At 34.8% G+C, this 25229-nt stretch overlaps 1 protein-coding gene across 8 annotated transcripts in view; it reads left to right on the plus strand.

Moving 5' to 3' along the window:
* The window catches only part of SCN3A (sodium voltage-gated channel alpha subunit 3), a 113150-nt gene that overhangs the window by 15898 nt on the left and 72023 nt on the right, over positions 1 to 25229 (plus strand). For 5 of the 8 annotated variants that reach the window (XM_078327469.1, XM_054258318.2, XM_078327471.1 and 2 more), the window contains 7 exons: positions 986 to 1165; positions 11221 to 11534; positions 17268 to 17385; positions 18966 to 19056; positions 23209 to 23337; positions 24020 to 24111; positions 24897 to 25169. In XM_078327469.1, the coding sequence (XP_078183595.1) occupies positions 11271 to 11534; positions 17268 to 17385; positions 18966 to 19056; positions 23209 to 23337; positions 24020 to 24111; positions 24897 to 25169 (967 nt within the window). In that variant the 5' untranslated portion in view covers positions 986 to 1165; positions 11221 to 11270. Of the gene's footprint in view, positions 1 to 985; positions 1166 to 11220; positions 11535 to 17267; positions 17386 to 18965; positions 19057 to 23208; positions 23338 to 23835; positions 23928 to 24019; positions 24112 to 24896; positions 25170 to 25229 lie in introns of all 8 variants that reach the window. The other 3 variants (XM_078327470.1, XM_078327472.1, XM_078327476.1) reach the window with 1 other exon arrangement.

Genomic DNA, 25229 nt, shown 5'->3' on the forward strand with positions numbered 1-25229 from the left:
GTGTGTCTGATTGGTATTATTATTAGCATTAGTGTTATTGTTACCATTTAGTGAGGGGTAAGAGAGGATAGGCAGAGACCAGATCATGAAGGCACTTTCATACTTGGCTAAAGTAATTCTAAGTAACTGAGAGCCACTGACAGATTTGAACAAAGTAGGATATGTGTTTTGGAACCATCACTCTGGTAACAGAATAGAGAAAAAAATGATGGCTTAGGAGAGAGTTCATCTGGAGACAAAGATTTTATAGGCCACTTATAAAATTGTAAAAGTGAGATTTAATGTTTTCTGTTATGGTAAGTGGTCAAGGGAAATTTACTGGTGAGAATTCATGACTAGTTTGGTTTATGAATATTGTATAAACGAATTGCAGCAAATATTATTTTAACTGTTAATTAATGATTGTATATATTACCATTGGAATAATTATTATTGGTTTAACTCTGCTAAGCCATTGCTATTGGTTATAGCTAAAAGGATCTCCGGTATTAGGTTGATATTTAGCATGCTGGCTTTTTATCTCAGCTTGTCTAAAATATAGTCTTAGAAGCTACTAAATAAGGTTTATTTGTCTTATTTTACTAAGACAATCAAACTGGGTTTTAGGTGGAGAGGAAAACGAACTAGAATAATGACCTACAACACTAATGTGAACCACATGTTCCATTAGCCTACCACTTTCATCTTTGAGGTATTTGAGGAAAAGAAACGAGGGGAAAATGTAACGAGTGAAGAGGAGAGAAGGAAGGAAGAGGGAAGAACAGAAGGATCCCCACCCTAGGATCCTTGCAGTGGTTGTTGGCCCATTCTTCCTAAATCATGGTAGAGCCTGCTTCTAACAAGGATCAAATATCCTGCTTTGAATAATCCTTGCATTGTTTATGCAGGGCTATAAAAAAAAGTAATAAAACCCAGAGCCAGAGTACTCCTATGCCAAATATCAAAGATTATAGGCTAATTTCACCTGTGTTCTCTTTCTACACAGATCATGGAGCAAGAAAGCTGAAGCCAAGCCACATCAAGTTTATCAGGGATGAGATATCTGTCAAGGATTCATAGCAGAGTGGCTTGCTGGGAAAGGATCACAGAATCTCTTCTAGAGATATTGTAAGAATAAATGAGGGGCCTGGAGCTTTTCTGAAAAAAGGTGCTGTGACGATCTAAGGTAACTAAGCAACTTCTGGGTATAAATTTGTTTTTCTGGAAAGCAAACGAAAATCTCTACTGTTGAACAAGGACAGCTGTATCAGGACCAAGAGAAGGCAGATGGGTGTTTTATTCCTTCGTCTACCAGTTCATTCTTCCAAAGCGGCAAATATATATAAGGAAACAGTAGAGATGACCTCAGGGAATAGAATGATGCCAAAGGCTATTGATGTAAGAAAGAGAGAGTAACTCAGTTTTTTATATATTTTTCTTTTAAGAGACATTCATCCTATGTATTTAGTAAATTACCCTGGATTGTATTTACTTTAAATTTTATTATATTTATTTGGTAATTGGATCCATGTCTCGCTGAATGGTATGGGGTAAAGGTCACCCAAATATGTGGTGAGTACTTGGTCGTGAGCTGGCTTCCAGATTGGGCAAGTTTTTGAACTAACCAAAGACTATTTATTTGTTTGGTGTATCAGCTGCAAATAACTAGAAAAACTGTCTAAAACTGTCTTAGTCAAGAAAGATATTTATTCAACAGAACAAGCAGTGCAGAGGTTGTTTGGGCCCATAAGCTGAGTGATCCATCAAAGGCCCAGGGGTAAATATGTCTCTGTGACCCGCCACCCTCAGTGTGTCAGCTTTGCCCTCAGATTGGCATCTCTTCTGGTTTTAACTTGGCAGAAGTAGCTCCATGTATTCTATCCCCATAGAAAAGCATCCAGAGGACAGAGCATGGTATCTCCTCTTTGTTCTCTTTCTTAAGGGTGAAGAAACTTTTACAAACAACCATTTGACTGAAGTCCCCTCACCTTTCATTGGCCAGAATTAGATCATATACCTGGTCCTTAACCAAGGATTGGTAAGGGGCTTGAAGGAAGCATCTGGTATGGAATGTATATTGGGGAGTCAAACACACAATTTACTTTGCAAGGATTTAATAGAAATATTAAATAGCTAATAAACACAATGATGCTGATTTGTCCTTTAAAATGTTGACTCAAATGTTATTAGTTCATAGTTGTCTCTTCAAGGTAATAACTATCTGATAAGGACAAAGTCACAGAAAGCATCAATCCCTAAACACTAATTATTTCCAGGATAATTGTCTTGAAGACAGAGATAAACTCATGTTTCTTTTTACTAAGCTATTTTTTTTCAGAGCCATGACATCGAGTCCAGGTACAGAAAAACAGAAGTAGATCATCTTGTTAAACAGTCAGCACGTGTTGGCAATCATGTGGTTAGCTAATAGAAACAGAACAGTAACGTAAAGAAGGTCTACATTTCATTTGTATTTGGTTATAACATAGTGATACCCTTGCTGTAGAGTTACTTTCTCAATAGGTTTATTCAGACCAATAGTAATGCTGATTTCTTTGACAATACATTGAGAGAAAGAGGTACATGACATAGAAGAAGCTTGCCTAGGCTTTTAATTTATTATTAAATAACTCCAAAGTGTGTAGGATACCTGTGAACATAGATGTCAGTTTTATGTTTGCTATTAACTCATTCCTGTTTGCTTTATCTTCTATTTGGAAATAAAGATGAGACTATATTGCTACATTTCTTAGATTCTACCACTTATTCCTGACACAGGGCTTTATGCATGGTAACCTCTTGGTAAGGTAGCTGATTTATCCTAATTTCATTTCAGCAAACATCAAGAATCTTCTCATTTTGCAGGCGTAGGTACCCAGGCTTTTTTTTTTTTCTGAACTAGACAGGTTTAAATCTTGACTCCTTGGCTTATCTAGCCTATGTATACGCACGTTTCTTGATATTTAAATTGGAAATAATAATAGTATCAATTTCATGAAATTGTAACAGTGATTAAATGTGCTAACATGCATATATTGCATGACAGTGTCTGAGACATAGTAATCATTTAATGGAATTTTGTTTATTATTATTCAATCCTCATAGCCACCTGGTTAAGGAGGCACATCAACAAGTATTTCAAAAACTCTATTGAGATTGTAGAAAGTAGTGTTTAATTCTGTCTTGGAATGTGTCCAGTTGTTATCATATAATGTGCTGAATGCTCTATGTATGACTTTGACAAATCTTATGCTTTTGGGTGCATATGCTGCCTGAGAATATATGGTAAATACCAGACAATCATTAGACCTAAGTAAAAATTTCACTGGGAAAAATAAATGATTCTCTTCAACAGTTAGGCAGTTAATTGGTCTATCTTGTCTTTTACATTATATCCTTATTATTATAGTCTGTTGTAGATACCAAGAAAATACAGCATCCCTCCTCAGTAATGGACCCAGTCCTTCCCAGTAATTTATACTCTCCTTCTCAAAGACATGAAAATACATTGCTGATTTTTTTAATACTGTCTCACGTTGTGTGACATAGAGCAACTTCCCATCCATGAAGATGGCAAATTTACAGCCTTATGACACAATCTTGTTTCCATGGAAACAGACCAGAACTAATCGATTTTGTCTGCAACATAATCATAAAAATCCTGGCAGAGAAAGGGAAAGAGAGACACTACTGATACTACAGGTTATGGACCAATACAATTTGCCAAACTGTCTGCTATTCTGGAAAATTAGGCAAGTTAAGGACCCATAGGCCATGACTAATGGACAAAATGAAATTTTCCTTAGAAATTCCACAGCATATCTTAGATGTTTATCCTGCTATTTTTCTAGATTCTCTTTCATTAACAAATATTAGTTTTATACTCATTGAATTGTTTGCTTCAATACTTTCTTTTTATTTTTTTGAGATGGAGTTTCACTCTTGTTACCCAGGCTGGAGTGCAATGGCGCGATCTCGGCTCACCACAACCTCCGCCTCCTGGGTTCAGGCAACTTTCCTGCCTCAGCCTCCTGAGTAGCTGGGATTACAAGCACGTGCCACTATGCCCAGCTAATTTTTTGTATTTTTAGTAGAGACGGGGTTTCACCATGTTGACCAGGATGGTCTCGATCTCTTGACCTCGTGATCCACCCGCCTCGGCCTCCCAAAGTGCTGGGATTACAGGCGTGAGCCACTGTGCCCAGCCCTTGCTTCAATACTTTTATAAGGTCATGTTAGCGTCATAGTACACTGATATGTGAGGCTGGAAAACTGAAATGAACCATACAAATCTATTTTTCTGTTGTTATTTATATACAGCTTAGATCTTTTAGAGCAAATCATATAATAGTAAGAGTCGAGACAAATATGTCAATTGTAATAGAAAAAGTCATGATTTGTGTTTGATAATAGACATTTCCAAGGAGATTACGTAGCTTGTTTGGTACTGTTCTTCATTTATTTCACAGGCAGAGAGTTGGACTAATTGTTAAATCCCAAGTATGTCTTTTAATTAGCATTTTGGAATTTCCCCTTTGGCATCTAGGTAATCATTGTAACTTCATTGTTTTTCATCCTTTATGTTCCCTTTACTTAAAAATTGGTAGTTGTGTGAGTCTTGCTTCTTCACTCATCACCCTTTCACTTTTCTTCCCTAGGCAATGCCATACATAAACTTATCTTCAGATTCAACCATTTTTTTTTTTGACAAGGTCTTGTTTTGTAGCCTAGGCTGGAGTGCAGTGGCAAGATCGCAGCTCACTGCAGCCTCGAATTCCTGGGCTCAAGCAATCTTCTTGCCTCAGCCTCCCAAGTGCTCAGATTGGAGTCATGAGCCACCATGCCCAGACTCAACCACTAACTTCTTATCAACTTCACCCCAGCCCAGACAGCTTTCTGAGTCTCGGATCTATATTTCAATTGTATACCCACATGTCTCACAGCTATCGCAAACTGAACAGGTCCCAAACATAATTTATTTTCATGCCTTACAAATCTCCATTTCTCTAATGGGTTAGTGTCGATTTGTGACCTAAGCTGGAAACCTGGAAGTGAGCTTAACCCTACAGTATTTATTCACTCCTCCTATCAAGTCAATCACAGATTCTCATTGTTTTTCTCTCTCCTATACTTGTGGATTGAATACACTGTTCTGGCCATAATTTTTCTCCCTAACTTATTGATGGCCTACTATTAATATATTTCAGGCACTGTGATCACCCTTTAGATGGCATTTTCTCATTTAAATTTTTATTAGCTCTATAAAGTATGAGCTATGATTATCTCCATTGTATAGCCAGGGAAATTATAAGGAATAAAAAAGCTTCAGGAACACAGCGGAGTCAAGCTTGAATCCAGTTGGGATTGCCAAGTCCATGCCTTTGGTATAGTTCTATTCTTTTCTTCTCTTCTTTAGACTATTGAGTGATGTCTAACTGCTTTCTTCTAGGACAGTTATTCTTAAAGTGTAGATTTTAGACAACTGGGGATTCCTGGGGCCCTCTGTGTGAGAACTTGAGTTCTAAACTACTTTCATAATAATGCCATAATGGCATTTGTCTTTTTTCACTAGTTTGGCACTTGCAGTGATAGAGCAATAGTCATGTAGTAAAACTGCTAATGCTTTAGCAGTAAGCAACGCAGTAGCATCAGACTATAGATGGAGTCTGTGTTTTCTTCATTGTTCCACACTCTCAGTAAGAAAAATAATGCCAGTTCACACAATAAATATCTGATGAAGCAGTAAATATTAATTTTGTTTAAGCTCAGCCTTAAAAGATATATCTTTTTAACATTCTGCATGATGAAATTGGAGAAATATATGAAGCATTTGACTGCATACTGAAGTGCCATAGTTGTCTCCAAGAAAAGCACTTGGGTGATTGAGTCAGTAGCTGAATAACCCTCTTTTCTTTTTTTCATGGAACACCATTTTCACCTGAAAGGATAACAGACAAACTATGGTTATTCAGACTTGAGTACCTGGCACACATTTTCTCAAAAATGAACAAAGGGAAAGCCTGTCACTTCAGGAAAAGCAAATTGAAGCATTTGTTGTCAGTGTTAAAATTGGAGCTTTGAAGAAGAAATTGGAATTTGGGGAAACTTTTACCTGCCACTGGGAGTTTGACAGCCTACCATACATTATAGCTTTTCTCATGACATCAGTGGAGACATTAACAAATGTGATTTTTGGATATTATAGAATGAAATTTGTCAAAATTTGGAAGACCTGCATAACAATGTGCCATTTTCCAAATAATCCATGCATGATGATACAGTCATGAATGATTAGTTAAAAGATCCTTTCAAAGGACAAGCTAGATCAAAAGTTCATTGATATGGTTTTGATTTTACAAAAACTAATTTAATAAACTATAATTTATAGAGTTTTGATATGATATTTAAAAAGGATACTTACAGTTACCTGGAAAGACAATTAAAACACTCTTTTTTCCAGCCACATGTATGTGTGAGAATTTTCTTCATGTATTTCAGTAAAACAACACATTCTATCAGATTGAGCACTAAAGCAGTTATGAAAATCTAGCTGTATTCTCTTAAGCAACATAAAGATATTTGACTAAGTGTGAAACAAATTCATTGTTCTTATTAAATTTTTTTTCTGTTTTGAATAACATAATTATTTTCGGTAACCATCTGTTGTCTGTATATACATACAAGTGCTTATTATTAATTAATAAGAATTTTTACATTTTTTATTTTAATTTTTAATATGGTAAGTATGGATAGCTAAGTCCTCTTATAGGCAAAAGCTCTTTGGGTTCACCAATGATTTTAAGATTGTCAAGGGATCCTGAAACCACAACATTTGAAAACTATTGCTCCAGGATCACTCTCTGCCTGTCTACCCTTCATACTGCCACCATCTTTCCAATCTTCTTATTCTCATTGACCATAACACTCCTCATCCATGGCGTACCTGTGTGGAATTCAGGGTCCTTGCTGATCTATCTTGCCTAGCTTTCCAGTTTTATGTCATACCACTCCCATCTGTGCAGTGTGATCTCCTCCCCTAATGAATTTCATGTTCTTGCTCCCAAACTTTCCAGCTCTTTCTTGTCTCTGCATCTGCACACATGCTGCCCCCCATTCATGCCTGTTCAATGCGTCTCTACTAATATGTCTTCCTACCCACCCCTTCCCAACCACCACCAATACCACAAGAGCCCAATCAAATTCCAGCTAACCTGCAAAACCTACTCCAATGTCACTTCCTCAGAGACTTCCCCAAACCATACCTCTCCTTCCCTTGCCTCGGAAGAATAAATTGATGCTTTTAATGAACCTCAGACAATAACCAGCTGTATATAACTGTATTATAATTATTTGTATAAAAATCTGCCTCCCACATTGGACTGTCAGCCCCCAGGGAAGTGACCATAGGTTCCTGGTTCAAGCAGAATACAAATTCATAGAACCCTCCATAAATATTTTCCAAATAAATTATTTTGAGATCCCTTCCAGATTTGGAATATTGCAGTTTACTCCTGAAATAGGATATATTGAATCATAACCTTTTTACTGATTAACAAAGAGATGTATTTGCTTAACTTACACAAATTCACCCACAGGCCTTTTGGTTTTCAAAGAGATCATGTCCTAAGATTTTTTTCACATCTTTTATGGTCTTGCAAAGATAGCTCTGGAGAAAATGTAATATATTAAATTTTATGTATTTTAATAAATTATAATGTGCATATATTCATTAATAATATATATTCCACACCAATGCATCAGTAAGAATTAATTTTTAAAGCCTTCTCTAATATGAATATAAAATTATGTAAGAACACTGTATAATAAGCTCACAGAGAAGAAGAAAGGAGAGGGAAAAAGTAAAAGGGAACTGCCAAAGAACCATGAGGGGTTTCTAAACAGCAAAATTGTCCGTGAAGACATGAGAAACTCTATTCACTAAATTCTTTAATTTCTCAGCCTACCCAAATATTGGACAAAACCTAATTCCCTTGCAGGGGAAAAGCTGAGAGTCTGGAACTAGCCTGTTTCCTGAGGACTTAGAGATGATAGTACGGGAATTTCAATGAGATGTTTTTACTTTCTTTTGACCAAAATTCAAATTATTCCAGCCCTCGATAAGTAAATAAGAAGGTAAAGGATTATTTATTTGTAAAGTTTTTGACCATTGTTTGATGGCACGTTGTTCCATGTCATCTCAGATAAATTAGAATAATTTGTGAAAGTTATTCAGTGATTTTCACATTAGATATTTTAAACCTAATTTTATTTCTAAAACAAAAACCAACCAGGAGACTCCAATTAAGTAAAACATATGTATTAATATAAATTAGCTATTCCCATCTGGAAAAGGGCTGCCATCTCTACGTGGAATGCCTTGATGATACCGAGGCTGAGACAAGTTAGATAATACAGGCATACCATTAGTGGCAACCTCAAGACTAACCCAGATCTCCCCTTCCAATTGCTATGTGTTTTTCATTCATTGCCAATAAAGGTTATCGAAATTAGTTCAACACCAAATCTGCAAATCAAGCTTTTGTTTTGTTTTGTTTTTCTCCTCTCAGAAAGCAACCACGTTTCATAGAATTTCCTTAAGACATGTTTGTCATGCTGTTTCATAGTCATTCAGCACTTGGGAAGAACCACAGCCATTCAGTTCATGACAGGTGATATGAGACAGACGGATTACACATCTTTGGGTATTTACGGCTTGCAAAAAATGCTCAACGTCTTTCTATACTCAAAAGCGTAAAAGCTGTGATTATTCCACACAGCCTAGAGTTGGGTTGATTATGTGGCCATCAAAATTGACATTAAGATGGCTAAAACATTCATTTTATTTTGTACTGCCTTCCATAAATTTAGAAGACACAAAATAAATGATTAATTGACTTTTGAGTAAAATAGAATTTTTCTCAAACTTTTCTATTCATGTACCATACCACTTGATGGAGAAGAAAATATGTGCTGCTCAACTATGAAACAGAAGTTCTGTTCAAAATTAGGGAAAAATGATATAACTTTTGACAGACCTGCTATTTTATTTTATAACTTTTTTAGAATACACCTTCACAGTAGTAAAAAATATAATGACAATGCTATATTGTAAATACTAATTCAAAGAAAACACACATCTATTAAAAACACTTTTTGGGCCCGGTGCATTGGCTCACCCTTGTAATCCTAGTACTTTGGGAGGCTGAGGTGGCAGGATGCCTTAAGCCGAGGAGTTCGAGATCGGCCTGGGGCAAAATGGCAACTGAAACCCCGTCTCAACAAAGGAAACAAAAATGAGCCAGGTAGTGGGCACTTGTAGTCCTAGCTACTCAGGAGGCTGAGGTAGGTGGTTTACCTGAGCCCGGGGGGTTCAAGGCTGCAGTGATCCATGATTGTGCCACTGCACTCCAGCCTGGGTGACAGAGTGAGACCCTGTCTCAAAAAAATAACAATAATAGAATAATATAATAAGTAATTAAGAAACACTTTTTTGTCATTGGAACAGATCAGGGAACTAGTAATTAAGATATAAATTAAAACACACACGCACATAATAGCTTATATTGCTTTTCTCATGTGACTAAAAGATCCAGAGCTTCTTATTGTAAGCTCAAGCATATGTAGTGAGCTGCCAAGAATTAGAGGACCATTTAGGTCCAAACTACTATGGAGACTAGAATAAATGTGGGGGCAGAGGGGAATGGTGGGAATGGGGAAGATGTCACAGATGACTTTGATCATTACTTTGGTGCCATAGTTGTAGATTCTTTTACAAGATGACTGATATACGTATTTTATATGGTGTTGTCATTGTTTCTATACTCTATCTTGATTTTTTAAATGTAATTTTTGGCATAATGCAAAATAAAATAGCTCATGTTTCAAAATGTATGTAGCTGATTTCTTGTGGTTTCGATAGTTCTATTATATGTCCTGCAGATAGAATTTTGTTCCCTTCCCTGAGAATTGAGCAGGGTCACTACATCTGTATGCCTTCACTTCTTTCTCAGCCAGGTGATTGGCATGTGTGAGTGGGCCCCTATAAGCTGCACTTCTCAGTTCATCCCTTTAACTCCGTGGTCACAGTTGTGTATCTGACACAGCAAGAACTTGCTTAAAGAATGGTTTGAATTGTGAGGATGCTTGAAACCATAAAAGAGGGAAAATGGGCTAGGGAAACTGAAGATAAATTAATTATTATAGTTTACAATAATATAGTGCCTACTAATGCCAAAAATCTATTCTAGACACAACATAATTAACTCATTTACTTCTTACGATAACCCGGGAGGCTGGTTTTCCTAATATTCTTATTTTATAGATGAACCCAAGCAATGAGTTGTTACTTTGTCCATGATCATACAGCTCATAAGCGGCAGAGCCAGGGTTTAGAACAGACAGATTCTCCCACCAGAGTCCATGCTTCTAACCACTATACTAAATGGAAGACTCAGGAAAAATATTAGCATTGTCTTGGAATAATTGAAGGGCGACAGATTGAAATATGAAGTAAACATATTCTTCGTTGCCTCAGAAGGAAACGGAGTCTGCCGGTAACATAAAGGAAATACTAAAGATAGGGAGCTGTTTCTGGAGGCAGTGGCTTCCATGTCCCTGCTGCTTGTGATCAGATCTTTTCTGGAACAGCACTTGTTAATGATGCTGACAAACACAACAGTGGTTGGGTTTGGCAAAACTTCATTTTCTATCTTCATTTGTATGAGTCAGGGATGTATCACAATAATTGCATTCTTGCCAGTACTTCTTTATTTGGGGAGTTACAAAGTTATGAAAAGGCGAGGGGTGAGATGCAGAATAATTAAGCGATTTCATTAACGAACTTTACTGGCATTACTCTTTTGCTGAAAGTATACTATATTTTGACTTAAAGGTCTCAAACAAAAATTTTTTAATGTTTTTAAAAATTGACAATATTATATATATTCTTGAGGTACAATATAATGTTTATATATTATATATATGTCCTGTACATTGTAGAATGGCTAAATCAAGCTAATTAATATTAAGAATAGATTTTTGATAAATTTATAAACTTGGCTTATTCAGAATTAGGTTGAATAATAATGTTTTCAAATTGAAATGTGTGGTGCAGTACTAAAAGCAGAACTTAATGTTTAGAGCTTTAAAAACTACTAAAAACATTAAATGACATTTTGGTTGATTTTCTTGTTCCTAATCACTTGTTTTCCTAACTCTCATGCAATTTTTATTTTATTGCAGGCAATTCGTATGCAAGAAGCTACACGAAATTAATTGTGCAGGATGAAAAGATGGCACAGGCACTGTTGGTACCCCCGGGACCTGAAAGCTTCCGCCTTTTTACTAGAGAATCTCTTGCTGCTATTGAAAAACGTGCTGCAGAAGAGAAAGCCCAGAAGCCTAAAAAGGAACAAGATAATGACGATGAGAACAAACCAAAGCCAAATAGTGACTTGGAAGCTGGAAAGAACCTTCCATTTATTTATGGAGACATTCCTCCAGAGATGGTGTCAGAGCCCCTGGAGGACCTGGATCCCTACTATATCAATAAGAAAGTGAGTATTAGTTTTATTCATCCAATAAATCTTTAATTAAACTTCTAACTATATTATAATTCTCTGGTTTGGTTACTGTAACCAATATTTTGGTTACAGTGAGGAAATATGAATAGATAATGATTTCTACAATTTCACAGTAATTCAAAAAGTCAATATTAAAATGGACATCAACAAAGTAAAATATCTGTTATGGCTGACAAATTCAAGCATGGGATAGTCAACAGAATAATACCTATGCAGAAAAAGAATTATGGGCATATGTTGTACTTATTTTTTAGTTCATGATTGACTTGAGGTTTCTTCACAGCAATTTGGATTCTAGAGGACAATAAGTAATCATCTTCTTAGCATCCTCCTATAGGCAGACAATACATAAAGAAGCATGTTCACCCAGAGATTCCTTTTTCCCCCAACTCACCTAGAATATGATTAGGATTATCTCTTAACCTTATATAGTTTGTGACATGCTGATTCTGGATGGCCTATACTATTAAAACATCACCCTGAAGAAAACAATGTCAAAATTGGAAGACCAAAAATAAAGAACTTACAAATTTTCTCCATCTATACATGATTTAAATTAATAGTTATTACAGTGCTTTCCTAATGCTAAAATAAATGCATAATTCTATTATAATTATCTGGTTTCTATAGTTAAGCTAGCTGAGTAGTATTTCATAGAAAAATATAAAAAATAGGTGATATACACTATGCTTTCTAACTGGATATTAAGGGATTTTATAGCCATGATTTATATTTTACATTTACAAGCATGAAATAGTTCAATGTAGAAACTAAAGATAAATTAATATCACCATGAGTTTATGGCTTGTAGATTATGGAAGATATTGAACACCTTTATTAGTCAAAGCACACCCCTTTAAAAGCAGTGGCCGAATAAATTTTATTCTTTAAGCAATATATAATTTAACTTTATAAAATCAGTGATGGCTAAAGGAAATGACAACTATTCAGACATGGAGTTAGTCCTGTTGCTCTAAAGAAGTACTTCTCAAACTTGCACATACATACAGATCACTTAAGCTCTTTTAAATTGCAGATTCTGAATCCATCGGTCTGGGGTAGGGCCAGAGATCCTGCATTTCTTACAAAACATCAGGCTGGTACATGGCCACACTTTGAGTAGCAAGCTTAATGTTTTATTTAAAGTCATCAGAGCAAATTTTAATAGTTAAACAGATTCTTCCTTTTCCCTTTTTATAGTTCGTTTCATAAAAGGTGGCATTTAACACATTCATGTACTTCTAAAAATAACTTCAAAAATATACTATAGAATTAATAAAGAAAAATTTGAAATTTAGTTATGATGATGACAATAAGTCATCCCCCAAGAAACTGGGAATAATATTCTCCCGTGAAAACTGTTGCTCTGAACGTTATATTTGTAAAGATATTTTTTTTCTAGACTCTTACTTATTTTTAATTCCATTGATCTCTGTCCTTAGGTCAGTACCAAACTGGCTTGTAAAGATATCTTTAAGAGAGAAGGCATGATTTACTCTGCTATGATTGTTAGTATTTGCTACTTAAAGAAAGGAAATGTCCTTATAAATGGGAATCTATCAGCCTGGTAGGCGTAAGGGGGAACAAACGGAGAATAATAGAGGCAAACATTTTTTTTTTCCCAAGGGAGAACGTTAGTAGTAGTACTGAAAACATTTTCTTTCCAATGGCCATGCCACCTCATTGTGGCGGGGCTACACTGAACTACCTAACACATGCCCTTAAACATTCCACATCATTTAATTAAGTCATCTGGCTTGGGCTCCACACTCAGCAAGAAACCTTCTGATTACAATTGGTTTCCCCTAAATCTGCTTGAAGAAAAGAATGTGCTGGTTACATTATTGCAATTATCTCAGTCCATATGAAAGTAATGTATCTCTCTGTAAATAAATAAATAGATTGGAGGCCAGGCATGGTGGCCCACACCTGTAATCGTTGGGCATTGAAAAGCAAAGACAGGAGGATTACTTGAGGTCAGGAATTTGAGGCTGCAGTGAGCAATGATTGTGCTGTTGCACTTTAGCCTGGGTGACAGATCAAGATCCTGTCTCTAAATAAATAAATAGATTGGCATTCTTATTTTATATGCCAGGTTTTAAAGTTTGGTTAATATGAGTCTGCCACTAAAAAACAGAATTGCCCTCTGTTGTTGACAAAGTCAATTTTTATTGCCTCCATGGCTAAATTACCTCATGGCTGAGGCATCTAGACACTCTTTACTGTTGGCTGCACTGCTTTCATTTATGAAATATCCATAAAGATGAAGATTGAGGTGCTATTAAACAAAGAGGTAATTTGTCATTCTTAGCATAGAAGGAGTCATGTAAGAAGCTAATGGAAGAAGTTTTGGAATTTAAAAACACATTATGAAGTTATGTTAACTATGTGGAAAAATACAGATAAAGGCATTTAAAAATTTTGAAGCTTGTGTAACTCTTTGCCACTATTAATTAGTGATACATTTTAAATGCCTAATTTAATTAAATGTGTAACATCACAATTTAATTTGGCCAGGGTACTATTAACCGTAGTGACAGTGATAATCATAGCTAACATTTCTTGTCCTCATACTGTGTCAAACACTGCTGAGTGCTTTAACTCATTTACTATTTACTGAACCAGTGAAGCAGATCCTATCGTTAGCTTCAGTTTGCAAATGGGAAAGTGAAGCACAGAGAGGTGAAGTAACATGCTCAAGGCCACACTCAAGTGGTGAATCCAGGATCTGAGCCCAAGCATTCAGCTCCAGAGTCAGAGCTCTTAAACACTAAGTGAAATTATATACTGTGCTTATTAATATAATAAAATAAAAGAGAATGTTTAAAAATGGTTGCATCATTTTTTGAGTTCTCTGATGTGGTCCTAATCATTGAGATGTAAATCTTATTCTTGCCACAAAGTAGTAAAACTTTTAGTAAACTTACAAGATGTGCATTTGCCTGGGAAAAAGAAGCAAATAACATTCCAGAGTACAAAACAGGTAGTTTAACGTACTTCCAGCTGTAGCATTTATAATGCCAATAGCCATATGTACTGTTAATTTTTTTAAGTCGCATCATTACTTATCATTACTTGGAAACCTAACTTTAGAATTGCTATGATTTATCCCTCCTCCATTCATTTGTTATTTTCTCAAGTAATTTTCAGTTTAGGTATATCTCTTCATAATATCAGAGCCCCATAATTTCTATTTTTTTTTTCTTGCAGTTCCTTCACTAAACAGGATAGTAGTATTTTTTCCACATTTCTCAGAACTCAGGGTTCTCTTTGTGTCAGGTGGTGGTCCCAAGAAGTAAACTGGAATTGTAGTCTTAAGGCCTGCTCTGTTTTGGAACTTACAAATTCAATGAAGATGCTCTAAGCATGTCAGCTTTAATTCCACTAGTACCACAAAGGCTAATCTTGCAGGGGGTGTAAAGGGTTCCCTGATCAAAGGGATAATTTATTGCTATTCACTCTGCTTTTGAAGATAGTTCAAAATGAAACTTTCTCCTAATGTTGCAAGTAGAAACTGCTTTTTCAGGGAAACTGTTTCAAAAGAGCACAAGAACATTCACCTTAAATTATGGTGAACATTTTTCAAGTTAATGCTGGTGTTGAATACCTAAATGGATCTTAATTGTTCAACTGTAATATTAAATGATCTAATCCTGTGACTCCAAGGCAACCCTTTAATGCTTCTGTTCTTCAAGAGCAGTTTTTGCAAGGTCTGCTGTCCCTTACACATAATCTTACTGCTGGTAAAGAGTAGTTTGCTTGTTCTCTTCATAAAATTGTTCACATTTATAGAGTGCAGTTTCTGGAAAATGGTTAGTTAAGTAATAGTTGGCTCTATGGTCTTAAATACAAAAGGGCAATGAACAGAGCAACTGTAGTTTCTGAAAAATGGTTAAATAATGGTTAGCTCTGTGGTCTTAAATACAAAGGGATAATGAACAGAAAAACTGTACAGTTTCTGGAGAATGGTTAGTTAAATAATGGTTGGCACCATGGTCTTAAATACAAAAGGGCAACGAACAGAGAAATTGTTTTCCCTGTCCTTTATACTGATAATATAAATATTTTTGTCTACTATTCAAACAAAGTACATTGTCAGTGAACATAAATGTATGGGATATAACTCCTAGTTAAAGGAGAGAAACATATTATTAAGTAAATAAGTATACAGAATAGACACCTTAAAGGTAAATAGTATCTTTAAGGTAAACCCATATTTAATTAAAACAAGTGTTTATTTGCAAACCAGGCTATTAAGTACTGTGAAAAAAATGGAGAAAAAGTAGATTACAGGCTCTTTATGTTCAATGATTTATAACAATTCCTAACCTAGTTCTCACCGGAATGAACAGTATGTGTAAATTGCCACTTGACTATAATTACAAACAACATGTAAAAGAGTGCAGATTAATATACTTAGACTCACTGATAAAGAGAAACAATTAGGAAGTGATCAAGGGATAGTGTGATTTGGAAAGGCATGATGAAGGAGGTGATTGATAGCAGAGAAAATTCCCAGAGAGAAGGGATTTTCAACCTTGATTGCATATTATAATCACCTCGGGAAATTTGTGTTTTATTTATTATACTTTCAGTTCAGGGGTACATGTGCAGAATGTGAAGGTTTGTTACACAGGGGTGTATGTGCCATGGTGGTTTGCTGAATCCATCACCCTGTCATCTACCTTAGGTACTCAAGTCTGTGCCATCCGTCAGAAATTTTCATTCAATTGTCAATTTTAAAATCTCTACAGGACAGCCTAGTATTCAGGCAGGATTAAGAACCTCTGACATAATAGAGGGTCATTGTAGGTGGAACTATATTGTAAGGTCTGCTATGGAGACCTTTCCCTGATATGAAGAAAGTTTGCAATAAATGACCTTTTAGATGTCACCTTCTTCTAGGAGTCTATGACACTCATTCAGAGTCATAAGGAGAGCTTGTCTGGTTGTGAGTGAGACTGATAAGTAGATTGAATTGGCCATAGCAAAGATGACTCTAGTGGGAAAAAACAAAAGATGATTCTACAGGAAGATGGTAGGTAATCAGTTGTAGCACAGCTAATGCTAAGTGGATGATTGTAGGTTTCAGATAATAGAATTTTAGTTCTGCCCTTCATTCCACAATGGTTTATTTCAGACTAAGTTTCAATGCATCCATCCCTCCCCAGTTTTAACTAAGATGCTAATCCCTTCACACATCTGTAGAATAAGCAAAACCAGGTTATTCAACCTGTTTGAACATTTTGAATCTACAGGGACAATCAGGAGCCATCATAAACTTTGAAGTTAAAAGATTTTATGTAATTAAAATATTTATAAAAGATTATTTTAGTAGCAATGTGTACAGAGTAATCTGAAAAGTTACCAAAGCTGAAAACAGATGGTAAGCTTTAAATAGAATTGGAATCTGTAAAGCTACATTACAATTTGGTAAAAAAAAAAAAAAAAAAATGTGTAGAATTGTCAGTTTGTATCAGCAAGTTAGAACCATAGAGACAGATTAGGTAATAGTAAATAGTATCTTTATTTGTGACTATATGTTAATTAAGACATCTAAAGTTTGTAGTTATGATATATCAACTGGTTTAAACAAACAAGTTTGAAGAAACAAATTCTATTTTTTAAAAAGTTCTTTATGTATGTAAGCTCTTTAAATAATCCACGTCTAATTTAGTAATTTCTTTCTCGTATTTTCTTTTTCAGACTTTTATAGTAATGAATAAAGGAAAGGCAATTTTCCGATTCAGTGCCACCTCTGCCTTGTATATTTTAAGTCCACTAAACCCTGTTAGGAAAATTGCTATCAAGATTTTGGTACATTCATATCCTTTTCATGGGAATTGCCTAAATGCTATTTTTAACATTTAATTTTAAAGAAAATGTCATTTATATTTTCAAGTATTTATAAACTTTCTTTGAGATTAATGGTAACATTGTTAGTTTAATTTATTTGTTTGCATTAGTTTTCTACTGTTTATAACAAACGTATTATAGAATGGCTATAGTATTGTAGAAGAAAATATGCAACCAACCATGATAATGAATGTGTAAATGAAACGTATTATACAGTAGGAAAAAGAGCAAATCTCCTTACACTTTTATCAACTTCAATGAAATCAGGTATAACCATTGCTAAAGATTAGATTATGGTTAATATTACTATTTGTATTACCGGGTGTTTAAACTTTTATGCCTTAATTGATTCTTTATCTTCAGCACCTGGATCTATCCTTCTTTGTGTCCTTCCTTCCTTCTTCCCTTCCTTCATCCTTCCTTTTTCTCCTCCTTATTTCTTTGTTTTTTTTCCCGTAAATATTTATTAAACTCATACTATGTGCTCATATACCTGGTTGAGAATATATATCAAAAAGTCGAACTTAAAACTATTTACAATGTTAGTCAAAAAGTATATGTAAAAGTGCAGAATAGGTGTGGATTTCAAGAAAATTCTCAAGTAATAATAAAATAGAATGGTGATTTTCTGAGGCAGTGTTCAAGCTTGGGCATTTTGTATAGGGAGATTTGAAACAGGCTTCTACATAAATTTAAAGACTGATTCACCTAGAGACAGGGCAAATTAGACTGATAACCTTTTGAGGTACAAATTCTCTCATTCTGTGGCTTGACGTTGGAAACTATTTATATTTGAAAACCAAAGATTTATCTCAAAATAATCATAAACTTTCTTACAGGGATGTCTGGGTTGAGATCCCAAGAGAACTTGCTACAGCGAATTCTCAGAAGAGCATCAGCATAGTGGTACCTGTTTAGGTATAATGTGGACTAGATACAGGCATATAGCCAGATGGCCTGTTGGGGTTCCCCACAATCTAAAGTGTAAATAAAAAGCTAGAAAATAACATTACCTTATCAGCCCAAAATTGGATCTCCCTCTTTTATGCTACAAACTGTAAAATAATGAGTTACTTCACTACAAACCTACTACTTATGGTAGAATTCTCAATGTAATCTTTGAATATGTTGGGCCATACATTCTCACATTTTTTGTATTTCATTCGTTAATGTTTTATAAGTCAGTAGAGATGGAGCTATCTGAAGTACACCTTTCACACTTAGGGCACACTATAAACTCACTAAGGGATGGTGAGTTCCTCTTCCAGGATAATTTCACACAACTCACTGGAATGCAAAGTAATTTGCATTTGCTTCAAATAGAGATCATTTTTCTATTAAATTCAGTTTTGCGAGTATATGATATAAAATGAAAAAGGATTGCACCAAGGCTATGACAGGCTTTGAATTTTCTTATTATCATTGATGTAAAAGAAGTAAATAATATGAATTTCACAGTTAACTTTCATCGATAAAGATTTTTTGTGTTTGGATCAGTTATAAATGGCCATGGTAACCTACTAACATTTATTCCTTAACTATAATCTACTTTATTCAGCATGCTTATCATGTGCACTATTTTGACCAACTGTGTATTTATGACCTTGAGTAACCCTCCTGACTGGACAAAGAATGTGGAGTAAGTAGGAATAACTTCTTGGAATGAGAAATGCACACTCAAATTCCCTAGCAATCTCCTTGTGGCTATAGTCTGACTTATGATTTCCACTTCTGTCTAAGAAAAAGTTATTTCCATAATATGAAAGAAGATAAGGGAAGTTCTTTGGGGGATATTTTTCTTCTATGAGGTAAGTATTTCTCCAACAAACTCATGATAGTATCTGTTTAAGAGAGATTATAAATTAGTATACACTTTCTGGTAAACTAAGCCAATCATCTAGCCTAAAATTAAGTCTCAATCATAGTTAATCATTTGAGATAAAATACAATGATCATTCAAGTAATTTGATGAATTAAATTATTTTATTCTAGTATATTTTATTATTGTTATATTCAAATAGGATAGATTTGGGGTTTTAGCTCTAAATTAAGTAGGTGTCTCAATTATTTGTCCAAGATGTCTAAGTTATATTTAGGTATGTAGGCTATTTATGCACATGTGTATTGAAACAGCTTAGATGTGTTCTGTAAAAGAAACAAAATGTCCTTCATAAAACTATGTTCATAAAATAACAGGGCTTAATGGGAAATATAATTAGAGGGAGACTAAAACTTATGGAACTTTATAACTAGAATACAACGTGAAAACAACAATAATCTCAACAAAAAGACACTTGTCCAGTTGAGTCTCTTCTGATATTTATACCTAAGATCATAGCCATTGAGTTATTTGCAGCCTCAGATCCTGAGCCTCATCGTTTCTCCCTTGAAATGGAGACTGGGGATATGCCTATGATTTCATCAAAGTAAATGCTTCATTCTGTATTTTAATACATAGAGAAAGGTCTAAGCATATTAGTTGTCCAGGATATTAAACTGTGCCCCCTTGTTGCACGAAAAGAAAACACTTTTGTGGATTTTCTGTATTAGTATCAATATCTTTTTATTATTGTTTTGGAAGGAATTTTTCCATTTAAGTGTGAGAAAAAAATGCCCTTCGTTGTTTCAAAACATCAATATGCTGGGGAAAATCGGACATGAACTAACACAATTTCTGCATCATAGCAATATTATTTCATTTTCTTGTCATTCACATATGAGGTTATTTGCATCAAAGAAACATACATTTTGGTGAAACAGAAAGTGGTTAGATTATATAGGCTATTTATATATAGCATACTATAATGATCAGGTATTTGACTGGTTAAGTAAAAAAATGTAATATACTCATTTATTGTTATAGTTGTAAAAGTAATGTACAATAGGAGTTAAGATAGTGTAGCAAATACTGCCATTTTTAGTTCTATTTTTATAGATTTCTCTGATAATTTACTGTACCACTAATAAGCCATTATTTGTCAGTAATTTAAAATATATTTTTTTTAATCGTAGCTTGAAAATGCTTCCTAGAAATCACTGTAGTAGAAAATCCAACCCTCATATTGAGGAAGGCCATTTAACTTAGAGCTCTCATTTACTGTTCATGATTTTGGAGTTAACAAAATGGACATTCCTATCTAAGACTATTCTGTATGTGCTCTTCCCAACAGAAGTTCTTGACACATTTAAACATGTATCAGTTTTATTTATTTGTATAATATTATTAAAAGATAACTAAAGAAGACAATTGGAGTTTGTGACTGACTAGCCTGGCCAACATTGTGAAACCCCATCTCTACTGAAAATACAAAAAATTGGCAGGGCGTGGTGTCACTTTCCTGTAGTCCCAGCTATTCAGGAAGCTTAGACAGGAGAATCGCTTGAACCCAGGAGGTGGAGGTTGCAGTGATCCCAGATCGCAGCACTGCAATCCAGTCTGGGAGACAGAGCAAGACTGTCTTTAAAAAAAAAAAAAAAAAAAAAAAAAAGGCAATTGAGTATGTAGACCTCTCTTTCTAAAGAAAGAGTATTAACTTAGAGATGATTATACCTGTTATGAAGGCAGTCTTAGCTTTAGAAAGTTTTTGAGTTGCATCATTCAGCTGGAAAACTTTGCACAGGTTTCCTGGTCAATTATCTTCAGTTACTTGAAAGCAAGCCAGCAGGAAAACATCAAAATAGTAGTGGTTACTATCCCCAAACTGGGTTTCAGTGAAAGAGAAGATAACTCAGTTCTGAGATGAAAACCGAAGTCATTGTTAATTGACACCGTCCCTGTACAAAGATGTGATATACACAAATGACTTGAGAACTATATTGCATAGTGAGGGGAGTGTTATGTAAGGCAAGGCACTTCTATAGACATCAAAGTTTCAGGAACAAAAACCTGTGATATGGACAGAATTGAAGGCATGATTAGGAGCCTAGTGAGGGCATAGCCAAGAACGATAAAGGTCCCCTGACTCCCACTCACCTGCCTGACCTAGTTACTAATAAGCATTTTTGAATACCTATTCTGTGTAGAGCTCTGTCTCAATAAGCTCTAGGACTCTCTTCCATGGACAACTTGAGCATTTCTCATACATTGCAAATGTACCCACATATTTTATTAATTTTCCAAGATCAAGAACAAAAATGGGGTCTTTAATCTTATTCCTACTAACTTTATAGATAACACAGAATTGCCTCAGCATAAACCACAGGGCACTAACGACTAATATAATAAACAGAACGTACATGTGCTGTGTTTCCAGACCTTTTAAAAGGCCAGCTAGCTCTACAAGCAGAAATACCATGGGGATTATGTGTGTTACACAACAATCCAAACAGTAAAGATAAGCTTTGTGTTGTAAAATATATCTCTTCCTAATAGTCAGCTACTTCATAATAAGTAAAGATAGCAAATATTACTTATGAGATCAATCGAATTGTTAGGGAGAGAAAAGGAAGGGAATGTACTTGAGAAAACTAGATTTGAAGATATCTGCATAAATTATCCTTGATGTCTTTGTTCCCTCATATGAAAGAAATTTGTGCAGAAAACATTTCAAAAATAATGATCCTAACATTTTTCATATATAAAATGCTGGTAGTCTGGAAAAGCTAACGAATTTAATGTGAGTAAATCAAATCTTTATGGCTTGGGTAAAGTACTCTGAAAAATAAATTTAAATTGTACCTTTAAAGAACATAATGTTGAAAAACAAGTACTCAACTATTTTTGGGAGAAAAAACCGAAAACAGCAATAAGTTACTTTGTTAAGACTCAAAGAAAAGAGGACTAGAAAAATAATGTCATGTATTCATGACATTAAACAGCAAATAGAAAAGTCTTCCACCATTTTGGAGGCTGAAAATTGAATTTAAGCAAAGTTTAAATGATTTAGCCTAATTGCATAAAGACAGAGCTGATGCAAGGTTGGATTTAAGAACTTGCTGATCCCTGTGTTTTGGTAATTGTGCAAACACACGCATATAAAATCCTAGTGAATTAAAACATTTCTTGTGATAATATACACACACACACACGAACACATACCTGTACAGCACACTCATGCACATGCACACACACACACATGCACACATGATGGGGAGGGAGAAAGAGAGGAAGACAGAGAGAGATGGGGGGAGGTTTATAACTCTCCATGATTCTTAAAAATTAAAAAAAAAAGAAGTGTTTTCTATGGTAGATATGTAAAATAGCCCCCAAAATAAGTCTACTCATTAAGAAACTTGAATAAAATATTTTATTATTTAAGTAAATGAATCCAAGCTATGTTGCCTCTAAAGTTGTACTGTCCAATGAGGAAGCCATGTGTGGCTACAGAACCTTGAAATCTGGATAATCTTAATCGTTAAATTTTCATATTTTAGATATATTGGTTAAAATAAAATGCAGTATAAAAATTAAGTTTACTTGCTTCTTCTCATCTTTTCACTTGCTACTAGGAAGTTGAATATTACATTTGTGGCTTGCATTACATTTCTGTCAGACACTGCTGCACTAGAAGGTCAAACTTGATAATTATCCATAAGATACATGAAACTATTATTCTAAAACCCAAATGATTAAACAAGATTAGATTCCTAGAGAATATATTTTCTCCTCAGTCTAACTTTTTACTCAGGCTGTAAGACTAATTAAACTAACAGATTCTTTGGTAAATAGAAATAAGGAAAAATATTTTAATGAATTGAAAACCCACAAAAGGATAGGATTTGCTATGATTGAAAACATCTATTTTAACAGTTCAAACAGAATTGTTAATTTTGGCTTGAATGTTTTTCTTAGGTACACATTCACTGGAATCTATACCTTTGAGTCACTTATAAAAATCTTGGCAAGAGGGTTTTGCTTAGAAGATTTTACATTTCTTCGTGATCCATGGAACTGGCTGGATTTCAGTGTCATCATGATGGCGTGAGTAATTTTGAAAATTTGATAAACACAAAGGAATGAAAATAGTCATAGCACAAACCAGGTTGTTGTGACATATATTAAATGTAGACCTTTCTTGTTAACCAGATTAACTATATGCATTGTGTATTTTGAGAATACGTATTAGAATACATATTGCAATGTAAATATATCTGGTAAATGATCAATAAATGGGATTACCTTTATGTCATGTAGTGTTTCTCTTCATCAAAATGAAGTTATTCACTGACTACAATTTAATAGCAACAACTGTACTTTGATTTGGTTTTGCAAACAAATGTGCTCATATTCATAAAAATTGCATTGAAATAAGTAACACAATTTTGTTTCTTAAAAGCAACTTTCAGCATATGGCACCCTGAGGTCTATAAAAAATCTATTTGTTAAACTCGTGGGGCTCTAGGTGCCAAACCCAGCATTAACTCCTTATTTAGGATAAATTTTGCCAAAACTATCAGTAACTCTGATTTAATTCTGCAGGTATGTAACAGAATTTGTAAGCCTAGGCAATGTTTCAGCCCTTCGAACTTTCAGAGTCTTGAGAGCTCTGAAAACTATTTCTGTAATTCCAGGTAAGAAGAAACTGGTATAAGGTAGTAGGCCCCTTATATCTCCAACTTTTCTTGTGTGTTATTGTGTTTGTGTGTGAACTCCCCTATTACAGATATGTGACAGAGTTTGTGGACCTGGGCAATGTCTCAGCGTTGAGAACATTCAGAGTTCTCCGAGCATTGAAAACAATTTCAGTCATTCCAGGTGAGAGCTAGGTTAAACACCGAGGCTGACTTTAACTATTAAGTTTGAAATCAATTCATAATGACTTGTATCATTAGCCTTGTTGCTTATTATTGCAGTTCATCCCATTCAATAATGCCAAGTGATGTTTCAGTGTCAACTTAGTTTCTAAAATTTTAGAAATCACATGCTTATTTATAAAATCAGCCTTTGAGTTTAACAGAAAATTGCATGAGACATCTACAAAACATGCTAATTTTGGCCTCTTGCTTTCTCTCCCTCTTTTTTTTCTTTTTTCGCTACCATGGCTTTACTAACTGATTTGGATTTTACTGTCCACTGCAGATCTAGTTTAAAAATGGATCTCCTGTGACAAAGGAGAAAAAATTATTATTGAGGAGCATGCATATGGCATAAGATTTATCTTAAAATTCTTTTCTCCTTTGAATTACTACTGCTTGGAGGTTAGAATAAAGAATGGATTGGTGGAAAATAGCTTCATGAAACACAACATCTGAAATAAAAAATAACTCCAAGATTTTCTGTACGCTTGTTCATCATGTAAAACCACGCAAACAAAACTTCCTGACTGAATAGTTAAATCTACATATTGAATTTCCAGAAAGCTCACTGTTCATGTGTAAAATCTGCTTTTCATCTGTTTCCCAAATCATCAAGCTATCCATACAGCTTTGGAGTCTAAATAGCCAAATAATCATTTATGAGGGAAAGAGAATGTGTGTGACTATTAAGAAATCATGATTTCTAGCACTTTTCCTCAGATGACCACAGTTCTCTCTCTTCAGGTTTAAAGACCATTGTGGGGGCCCTGATCCAGTCGGTGAAGAAGCTTTCTGACGTCATGATCCTAACTGTGTTCTGTCTGAGCGTGTTTGCTCTCATTGGGCTGCAGCTGTTCATGGGCAACCTGAGGAATAAATGTTTGCAGTGGCCCCCAAGTGATTCTGCTTTTGAAATCAACACCACTTCCTACTTTAATGGCACAATGGATTCAAATGGGACATTTGTTAATGTAACAATGAGCACATTTAACTGGAAGGATTACATTGGAGATGACAGTAAGAAGTATTGCCACATTATGTTAACCTTAGCATTGCTGAATGAGTTTTCAACTATAA

This window comes from Callithrix jacchus, chromosome 6, assembly GCF_049354715.1.
Source record: "Callithrix jacchus isolate 240 chromosome 6, calJac240_pri, whole genome shotgun sequence".
In the NCBI taxonomy this organism is placed as follows: Eukaryota; Metazoa; Chordata; class Mammalia; order Primates; family Cebidae; genus Callithrix; species Callithrix jacchus.